The sequence below is a fragment of the Fukomys damarensis genome, unplaced genomic scaffold (assembly GCF_012274545.1).
Source record: "Fukomys damarensis isolate Sample0158 unplaced genomic scaffold, DMR_v1.0_HiC HiC_scaffold_19, whole genome shotgun sequence".
Lineage (NCBI taxonomy): Eukaryota > Metazoa > Chordata > Mammalia > Rodentia > Bathyergidae > Fukomys > Fukomys damarensis.
The window spans coordinates 55513755-55524885 of record NW_022900931.1 but is presented as its reverse complement, the minus strand read 5'-3'; the positions used below and the strand labels follow the sequence as shown (position 1 = coordinate 55524885).

Below are 11131 nucleotides of genomic sequence, written 5' to 3'. Positions count from 1 at the left end.
TTTTTTTTTTTTTTTTTTTTTTTTTTTTTTTTTTTTTTTTTTTTTTTGGCACTGGGGATTGAACTCGGGCCCTTGCACTTGCAAGGCAGGTGGCAGAACCACTGAACTAAATCCCCGGCCCTATACAGGAATTTTTATTTGAGTTGTTTAATGTTCACTGGCTTAGGAGTCAGAGAACTCAGCCTTAGCTGTGACTATTGTTGACTTTTATGGCTGTTTTTGTATTAAGAGATTATTTGCTTGTAAAATAAAGATTTTGGAGTTAATAAAATTTTAAAACATCTTGACAGCATAAAACCTGTTGAAGGAATATAATGTTGAAAAATTAACCACCATGGAATAAATTTCTTTTGTGTCTTGATTTTATAGGGTGTGACCGAGTGTTATGAATGTCACCCTAAGCCAACCCAGAGAACTTTCCCTGGCTGTACAATTCGTAATACACCTTCAGAACCCATTCATTGCATCGTGTGGGCAAAGTATTTGTTCAAGTAAGAGAGTATATATTTCTGGACATTTCAGTACTGATGATGGGAAATGATGTCATTTTTATTTAAATACAGAGATTGTACTTACAGTATTTAAATATGGCGAAGGACATTTTGGTAGCTTTCTTGTGGTACTTTTTGTATTAAAATTTTTTTTTTTTTTTTTTTTTTTTTTTGGTGGTACCAAGGATCGAACCTTGTGCTTGCAAGGCAGAAGGCAGGCAGCGGAACCACTGAGCCAAATCCCCGGCCCCTTTTTTTGTATTAATTTAAATTAGACAACATTCCTTATATGCCACAGACGACTTGGGAAGCTTAGTTGGATAAGTAGCTGCGGATACTGGAGACAGGCATGTAACTAAATACAAATACATATATTTGGAAATAAAAAATGTACTTATAAATAACTCAGTGATTCAAAAAAAATCAACACATACCTGTAATTCCAGAAGTCTAGGAGGCTGAGGTAGGGGGATTGCCAAGTGTGAACCCAGCCTGGTCAATTTGGTGACTTAGACGTTGTCTCAAAAAGAGAAAGAGAAGGGCTGGGAATGTAGCTCAGTATGAAGGCTGTGGGTTCAACACCCAGGGCCTGTGTGCATAGTGGGGAACAGCTTTGTAGTGATAGTGGAGAACACTTCTTGAAACCCGTAGGATCTATCAAATGTGGTAATAGGAAGAAAAGTTTATAGATATGAAGAAAACTGAACATTAGTGACTTAAGAATCCAGTTTATGTGAGAAAATGAACCACAAAATAAACTTAAAAGAATAACAAAATAGTAAAGAGATGATTGAAGTATGAAAAAAAATCCTGGCAGAACTGATTACTTAATAAAATAAATAGGATAAATAAGAACAATACACAACAATTTCATCACTGAATAGATTGATGGTAAGAAAAATAAGAGAAAGATAAGCCAGTATATTGAAAATTTTAATGATACACATTTTTCTTAAAACCTTGCAAAACTGACTTAAACACTTAACAGTTTACCCTCAATGTCACTTGGGCTGCATGTTTGTTTGTGTACTCTTCCCAGTATCACTTGGGATTTCAACCAGTTTTTTTTTTTTAAATTATTAAATATTATTTTATCCCATTGCCTCCCTCAAGACCCCTCCCCTCCCTATGTACAAAAGCTTTAAACCAGTCAATACTTGAATAAATTTGATAAAAATGTTTTTATATTATCTTATAAAAATTAAAAGTAGGAAGTTATCCTTATATTTGTTTGTTTGTTTTGTTTTTGGTTCCGGGGATTGAACTTGGGTCCTTGCACTTGCAAGGCAAGGCTGGAACTACTGAGCTAAATCCCTGGCCCAATTATCCTATGTTTACATAATTAGAGTAGTAAGTGTTTAAAAAAGTAAGCCCACCTGGGCATGGTGGCACATGCCTGTAATCCCAGTAGTTGGGAAGCTGAGGCAGGCGGATTGCTGTGAGTTCAAGGCCAGGCTGGGCTGAGGCTAGCCTGAGCTATATAGCAAGATCCTGTCTCGAACCAAAAAGAAAAGAAAAAAAATTGCCTGAATGCATTTTACCTTAGAAAAATTTAATCAGTAGTTTAAACTATTCCAAATAATCTACCAGCCCTGTTATTTTTTACATGAATTACCTTATACTTGTAAGAAATCCTAATCTTACATAAACTATTCCAGATAAATTTTTAAAAAAGGAATACTACTTAGTTCACGTTATAAAAGTAGCGTGTCTTTGATACCAAATCCAGTTAAAGCTGTTATGGTATAAGAAAATTGCAAGACAGTCTCACTCATAAATATAGACATATAGGGGCCAGAGATTTAACTCAGAGGTGCTGCCGCCTGCCTTGCAAGCGCAAGTACCCGAGTTCAATTCCTGATACAAAAAAATGTATATAGACATATAAGTCTTTTTTGAAATGGTCTCACTGTGTAGTTTAGGCTGGCCTTTAACTCACTATGTAGGTCAAGCAGTAGTCCAGGAAGTCTCAGTACTGCTTTATTGTGCTGCTTTAAAAAACTCTGGACTCTAGTAGAAATCGAGATCTAGGTGTATAGGAATACTACTGTAGTATCATTTTAGGCCTCTTAGTTGACATAACAAAAAATGTTTATGCTGACCTCTGCACATACCTACAGATATTTGTGTATCTGTCTAAACTCTCCAACTCTGTATTAGTACATAAATCATTTTAGTATTTTCTCCTTATATGTAAACTCCCATTCTGTTGGTCAGAATCCTTGTTCTCACCACATGCCATCCATATACTTATTACATGCATTACTTTTTTTTCTTTTTTGGTACTTGGGATTGAACCCAGGCCCACATGCATTACTTGGAGTGATTAAATTTTTAAAATTTAGTTTTGAAATGAGTGACAAGATGAGGATGTTCATCCAGGCTTAGTGGTACACGCCTATAATCCTAGCATTCAGGAGACTTGAGAAGTAGATCCGCAAGAGTTTGGGGCCATCCTGTGCTATATAATGAATTCAAGGTCAGCAACTACATAGCAATACCCTGTCTCAAAAAAAAAAGAGATGAGAATGTTCATTATTGTTGCTTTTGTTTGATAGTCTAGTGTTCTATTATGTAGATTGCACAATGACACCAAAAAATAAAAAGAAAAGAAAAATAGGGCTGGCAGTTTAGCTCAGTGGTGCTGCACCTGCCTCAAAAGTTCAGGGTCCTAACTTCAATCCCCAGTATCAGAAAAAAGAAAAGAAAAATACTGGCATGAGAATTGGGAAATGAACTGGGATATATCAGTGCATACTGGTAATCCTAGCTATTTTATTTTATTTTTTGTTTGTTTTTGTTTCTGGGTTTTTTGAGACAGGGTCTCACTATGTAGTTGAGACTGACCTGGAACTCACTGTGTAGTCCAGGCTGGTTTTGAACTCACAGAGGTCCTCCCGAGTGCTGGGATTACAGGCGAGCGCCACCACACCCGGTTGTTTTTGTTTTTTGAGACAGGGTCTCACTATGTACTTGAGACTGACCTGAGATTTATTATGTAGTCCAGGCTTGTCTCGAACTCACAGCAATCCTTCTGCCTCAGCCTCCCAAGTGCTGGGAGTACAGGCATGCGCCTCTATGCCCAGCTTATTTTATTTTATTTATTTTTGAGGCAGGGTCTCCCTTGATAGTTCAGGCTGGCCCTGAATTTACTATGTAGCCCAGGCTGTCCTCAATCTTGTGATCCTGCTGCCTCAGCCTCCCAAGAGCTGTTACTACAGGCATGCTCCATAACACCCAGCTATCCTAGTTATTTGCAAAGCAGAAGCAGGAGGATTGTGAGTTCATGGCCATCTTCAGCAACTTATCAAGAGGTTGCCTCAGAATAATATGTTTGGAAAGGGCAACAGGAGAAGTTGCTCAGTGCTGGACTGCTTTTCTAAGTAGATCGTAATTCCTGGAATCGATACCCAGGTTTTTGTTTTTGAGACAGGGTCTTACTATATAGTCCAGACTGGCCTTGATCTCATGTAGTTCAGGCTGGCCTCAAGCTCACCACAATCCTCCTGTCTCAGCCTCCCAAGTGCTAGGATTACAGGCTTGCACCACCAAGCCCGGCTTTTTATTGGTTCTTTGAGACAGGGTCTCACTATATAGTTCATGCTGGCCATGAACTCACTGTGTATGTAGCCCAGGCCTGGAACTCATGGCAATCTTCCTGCATCAGGCTCCTGAGTGCTGGGATTACAGGCATGTGGCACCATACCTGGCTCCAAGCCCCAGTATTGTAGAAAGGAAAAATACAAAGTTCCTGAGAATAAATCTTAGGATATAAAAAATAAAATTTGTAAGACCCAACATAGAAAATTAATGACTGTTGGAATATAAGTAACAAGTAAGAGAATGTGTTTATGGATTAGAAGTCTCAGTATTATCGGTGTCATTTGTTTTCAAATTGATTTATAGTTTCATTAAGATCTTATTATAAATTTTATTGGCACTTGTTGAGCTAGTTAAAAAATGTAAAAGGGGCTGAGGGTATGGTTCAGTGGTGGGTAGAAACATGCTTAGTGTGCACAAAGTCTCTTGAGTTCAAATAAGTAAAAATGTATATGGAAGATTAGAGACTGGGGAGCTGAAACACTTCTAAAGGTGATGGGCCAGTTTGTCCTAACAAATGTCAAGATTTACTGTGGGCAGGAGTGGTGGTCGGGCGTGTAATCTCAGCACTTGGGAGGATGAAGTGGAAGGATTGCAAGGTGGAGCCTATCCTGGTCTACTTAGTGAGTCCCAAATCAGCCTGCATTACAAAGTGAGATCTTGTCTCTTTTTTTTTTTAGTTTATTGGTACATTTTAGGTATACAGTACAGTTACATTCATCATTGGGATCTTGTACCTTTATATGACAGGTCTTGGTTCTCATTTTTTCCCCTTGTCCTTGCCCTCCCTTCACCCCCTGAGGCCTTGTCTTAAGCAAAAACAATTTCACATCTAAAAATAATTGATATGTTGCTGGTGTAGGGATAAACACATCTTGGGACAGACTGTAGATTTCATAATCAAGGTCATAGAGATCTCAAGTGAAAGAAGGGATTAAATAAAAGATAGAGTCGTAGTTGGTGTCAATGTGGGAAGTGATTTTATTCCATAATTTAAAATTAAGTCTTAAGCGTGGTATCATGGTACAGACCTGTGATCCCAGCACTCTGGAGGTTGAGGCTAGAGGATCATAAGTTCAATCACAAAACTGGTAGTTGAGTTGGTTAGTGAGACCCAAAATGAAAAATAAAGCCTGGTGATGATAGTTCAGTGCAAACACCCTCGGTTCAATCCCCAATGTGGATAACAGAGAAAAATTAAGTCTAGATGGATTAAGGGTTGAGACTAGCCGACTAAACCTTGTAGGAGGAAGTTATCCTTGTGATTAGAGAACAGTTTCTTAAACTACAAAATAAACAATGAAAGGAAAAAATGATATGTTCAAATCTATTAGGTACCTCTTATCAGAAGACATTAAATGATGCATAAATAATATGTGGGGGAAAAGATTATGATCCATAATGTATTTCTTTAATCAGTAAAAAAGACAAATGCTGGCTGTCCTGGTACACACCTCTAATCCCAGCTCCTTGGGAGTCTGAGACAGGACAGTTGAAAGTTTGAGGCCACCCTGGCATGTTAGTAAGAAACTATCAAAATAATTTTTTCCTTTTTTTTGTTGTTGTTATTTATTTATTTATTTATGCAATAGAGTCTCATTCTGTAGTTTAGGTTGGCCTTAAACTATGTAGCCCAAATGGCCTTGAGCTCCCAGCAATCCTGCCTCAGCATCCCAATTGCTGGGATTTATAGGCGTGCGCCACCACACCCAGCTCAAAATAAAATATTTAAAAGGGACTGGGTAGTGGAAAAGGGAAATAAAATTAAGGTGTGTTATACATTACACACACACACACACACACACACACTATAGGTGTGTTATACATTACACACACACACACACACACACTATACGGATTCCCCACCCCACAATGAGTGTAATCATTATGTACTGCAAACATTTACTAATGGCTGGGGATTTAGGTCAGCATTCCCTAGGTTTGATCCCCACTGCTGTTTAAAAAAATTTTTTTGGTTAGAATGTAGCTATGATGTAGAGGGATTAGTAGCATCCACAAGGCTCTAGCTTCAAACTGCAGGGCACCCCACTTCCATGCCCCCGTAAGTGCCACTTGTAGCACATGCCTATAACCTAAGCACCCTGGAAGGCTGAGACAAAGATTGCAAGTTCCATCCTGATTTCTAAGACGCTGTGCAGTAGATAAAATATATATACTACCATTAAAATAAAAGGGTCTAGTTCACTGCTGATTATCCCCACCTGTCACAGGACTTGCGCATAGCAGGTGTGTAATGAGAACACCTAGCTGGGGCCTGGGATTTAACTCAGTGGTTCCACCATCTGCTTCGCAAGCGCAAGGTCCCCAGTTCGATGTCCAGTACCAAAAAAAAAAGGACACCTAGCTGTAGATATACTTAACAAGTGTTATTCTGGTGTTGAAACATCTCAAGAAGGCCTATACAGGCTGGTAATTTGTTGATCACAGATTTTAACATCAGAATTGTACAGAGTTTAGATGATAGAAATGCATGTAGATCTTGTGTTATGGCTGTTAGCATGAAAGCTATCTGAACAGGTTGCTTTAATTCTCTTTGGTTTATGGAATGTAATTTATGAGTCGTTTGCTCTTTATTCCTACTAAACATGTAGCAATATGTTATTTATGAGGAAAGTAGGAAAAATTATTACATTTGTTCAAATGCCTCATTCACTAATATTTACTACCTTAAAATTATAGCCAGTTGTTTGGGGAAGAAGACGCTGATCAAGAAGTATCCCCTGACAGAGCTGACCCTGAAGCTGCCTGTGAGTAAACATTTAGTATGTTTTCTTATTAGCCAGTGTTACCTTTATTTTGCTCATTTAATATCAGTGAGTTAAGAATTGCTGTTGTGTGCTCGGTAGTGAGTTACATGCTTAACATATGTTATTTCATAGGCTGGAGATTTAGCTCAGTGGTTCTGCCAACTGCCTTGCAAGCTCAGGTCCTGAGTTCAATCTCCGATACCAAAAAAACCAAATGTATGTTATTTCTTTTGTTTTGTTTTTTGAGACAGGGTCTCACTATGTAGTTGAGACTGACCAGGAACTTACTATGTAGCCCAGGCTGGTCTTGAACTAACAGTGATCCTCCTGCCTCAGACTCCCAAGTGCTGGGATTACAGGCATGTGCCACCACGCCCGGCTGTTATTTCATTTTTAAAACAGTATTTACCAGAAAAGTAGTTCTGTCTTACTGGTGAAGCGAAATTTAATAATTAGAAGTATGATTCACTCTCGGATCTGGTGACAGGACAAGGCTTTTGAACACTTAAAACATTTGGCCTTTAGAAACTGAGGCACAAAAAATGCCAATGAGTGTCTTTTCTTTTTTCCTGGAACTGAATGTCTTACATTGAAGTGATTTCCATGAGTGACTCTGCACCCACAAGTTAGTGAGGGCTCAGTTCTACATCAAATGAGGTTCAAGCGCAAGGACCAAAGTTCAATCCCTGGTACCAAATAATAATAAGATGAGGTAAGGCCTGGTGGTACATGCCAGTAATCCCAGTACTCTGGGAGGCTGAGGCAGAAGGATTGAATGTTCAAGTCCAGATGGGTAATTTAGTGACATAGCAAGACCTTGTTTCAAAACAAAAAAATGAAGGGGGACTGTAATGTGAACACCCTGAGTTCAATCCCCAGTAATACTACACACCAAAACAAACAAACAAAAAACCTCATAAAACCAAAAAATGCTATTTGTTTTGTAGGGGAACCAACAGAAGCTGAGGCCAGAGCCCGAGCATCTAATGAAGATGGTGACATCAAACGTATTTCCACGAAGGAATGGGCTAAATCAACGGGATATGATCCAGTTAAACTTTTTACTAAGGTTAGGTTTACTTTCTTTACAATTTTGGAAAGATCTAATATTTCTGATTCTGTTTTACAGTAGTATATAAAATTGGGCAAGGTATACCTGTATCTCAGCTACTCCAGAGGGTGAGGCGAGATGAAGACTAGCCTGGGCAATTTAGCAAGATACTAAAATTTATAAAAGGGCTAAGGGTGTAGCTAGCTTAGTGTTAGAGCACTTGCCTTGCATGCCTGACACTGCTGGGCTCAATCCCCAGCATCCTTAAATAGCATGTAAAATTAAACATGCACATACACGCGCGTGCTCTCTCTCTTTCTGTGTGTGTGTGTAAATGTTATCCTAACAATACACACACACACACACACATATGTAAATGTTGTCCTAACAACAGTTTATATTCTCTTCCTCATCTGTAACAGATTTCACAGCTTGACTCTTTTAAGCCTGTTGTATTTATTTTCTCCCAAAGTCTTTGTTCTTGGGAAAATGGGTTGTATTTCTGCTATACCTAAAATGTGCTAAACTGTGATGTGGCTAGCAGCAATAGTTTTCAAACTGTTATCCTCAGTACCTATTTTTGTTCCTACAAAGGTGCAACTATTGAAAGGGAATCTTTCAGGACCACTGTAAGGTCATCGAGGGGGATGTACTGCCCCTTTCTAGGATTTGATTTTCATGCTTAACCAGTGTGGGGCTGTTCTCCTGTTAATGTGCGGTGCCATCTGCATTCCCACTAGAGCATGGAAGAGAAGTAACCTCAGCAAGACTTGGGTGTGTACAATGAGGAGCAGTGAGCAATCAGGAATCACACCTGGTTTCTTACTGAGCAGTTGGATAGAACAGAGGCGCCATTCTCTGAGACAGGTGAAGTGGGTTCTAGGAGTAGGAGAAGGTAATATAGTACAATCAGTTTCAAACTGTAGATTGCTCTGGAATATGAGAGCCATGTTAAGTGATTCTTCTAGATAAGGAAGGATTTAGTCTAAGGATATGGTTGGGACTCAAGTGTATAGATGTGATTTGATGGGGATATATTTGTATCAAGGACAGGGTAGAGGAATCTGTACAGAACTCTGGGGAACTCAATATTTAGTAATAGCTAGGACAGGAAAAGGACATGGAGTTTATCCTTGGAAAACTGCTAATTCTCTCTTGTCTGGCAGGCTTTGCTCACCTCCAAACTTCAATGTCCTGTACAAATTGCATTCAACTGGATCGCTATCCAGCTCATAATAGACTCATCATCTCTTTGTTTACTAATTGCAGATGTAGTCTTGTAGTGTTTCCTTATTCTTTAGATAAAACAAAAATCCTTAATAGTATGCAGTATTGTGTGTATGTGTGTTTTGTTTTTTGTCGTTTTTTTGGGTTTTTTTGTTTGTTTTTTTTTTTGTAACAGGGATTGAATTTGGAAACTTCTGCTTTTCAGGCAAGCAGCAGCACCACTGAGCTAAATCCCCAGCCCTAGTTTTGTGATTTTTACACTAAATTATATTCTACTTTGTATATCTACTTGTTTCATAAAAATTAAGAATTTAGTATATTTTGAAGAAGTAGTTACATTGTTTAAATTTAACCTGGCTGGCCATGGTGACACATGGCTGAGAGTTCAAGGCCAGCTTGAACTGTGGAGCGAGACCCTTTCTCAAAAAAACAAATTAAGCCAGTTGTATACTCTTTAACTAGTACCTGGTGTAAATGCATTTTAAAGAAATAGAAAATGTAGATAAGGAAAAAGTAAAAATACTAAAATTACTTGAAATCCCACCACATAGATATATATATATTTTTTTCCCCACCACATATTTTTATGTGCTGGTTTCTTTACGCGTAATAATGGTTTTTTTGTTGTTGTTTTTTTGTCTTTTTCTGGTACCCAGGAATCAAACTTAGGACCTTGTGCTTGCCAGACAGGCATGGTGCCACTGAGCCAAATCCCCAGGTCCACCCCCGCTTTGATATTGGGTATTGAACTCAGGACCTTGTGCTTGCAAGGCAGGCACAGTGCTGGCCCTGGTTTTTAAAAATAATTTGTTTGCTTGGTATTTTTGTGCTTTTTGTTGTTGTTGTTTTTTTAAAAAGCTTTGTGTGAGTGGTTAGGGGGGTATTGGGATCACATTTTGAATATATTACAGATAGTTATGAATTTCTGTTGAGCACCTGTAGAATAAATATGCCTTGTTGGCTTGTACCCACAAATTTGGAGATACTGTCACTGCTGTCTCCAGGCTCAGTGATTGTGTTCAGTTCTTGTAGAGTTGATGCATATTTATTTGGGTCCTTTAATTTGTGGTGATGCTTCAGATTGATTTTTGGAGTTTTAGGGGACCTTTTGAGGAGGTATTTATGAGGGCAGGAGAAGTCAGTACAGTTTAGAGCTGCTCGTATTTTAGAATACTCCAACTTTAACTCTTATATGTAGGGATTCTGGGTAAAATTTTCTTTTATAAGACATTTGAGCTTTATCTCATGGCTTTTGAAAATGTGAAATATCAGGGCTGGGGATTTAGCTCAATGACAGTGTGCCTGCCTTGCAAGCTCAAGGTCCTGAGTTCACAATTCCCAGTACTGGGGAAAAAAAGAGAAAAATAATGTGAAATATGTCTTTAAATGCAATTTCACAGTATAATATTTAAACCAGCAGTGGAAGTCTGATATATATTTTTCATCTTTGGCCCTAGAGAGTTCATGGAATTTCTCTTTTTCCTTTGTTTTTTTTTTTAAGCTTTTTAAAGATGATATCAGGTATCTATTGACAATGGACAAACTGTGGCGGAAAAGGAAACCTCCAGTTCCATTGGACTGGGCCGAAGTACAGAGTCAAGGTAAAGAAAACATTTAGAGTTTGGAATACCTAAACTGAAGTTCCCTCACCATCCTGTTGTTTCTTGAAAATAGTATGTGTTCGTATGTTCAAATAATTCAAAATGGTGTCAGAAATCAACCAGACTTCCCCTCATTTACAAGAATAGCCACATGCAGCCAGGCGTGGTGGCGCACACCTGTAATCCTAGCACTTGGGAGGCTGAGGCAGGAGGATCGCTGTGAATTCGAGACCAGCCTAGGCTACATAGTGAGTTCCAGGTCAGTCTCAACTACATAGTGAGACCCTGTCTCAAAAAACAAAAACAAATACAAGAATAGCCACATGACACAGTTTAGGCAATGTTCTCATCCATTTCATGTACATAGAAACTGGCAGTTTTATATATATATAT

The 11131-nt window shown here is 38.5% G+C and overlaps 1 protein-coding gene across 1 annotated transcript in view; it reads left to right on the top strand.

Moving 5' to 3' along the window:
* Uba2 (ubiquitin like modifier activating enzyme 2) overlaps nucleotides 1-11131 on the top strand; it is a 39597-nt gene that overhangs the window by 10395 nt on the left and 18071 nt on the right. Inside the window, exons 6-9 of the mRNA XM_033765737.1 lie at nucleotides 370-491; nucleotides 6792-6859; nucleotides 7807-7928; nucleotides 10639-10738. Coding sequence (XP_033621628.1) covers nucleotides 370-491; nucleotides 6792-6859; nucleotides 7807-7928; nucleotides 10639-10738 — 412 coding nt within the window. The remainder of the gene's footprint in view (nucleotides 1-369; nucleotides 492-6791; nucleotides 6860-7806; nucleotides 7929-10638; nucleotides 10739-11131) is intronic.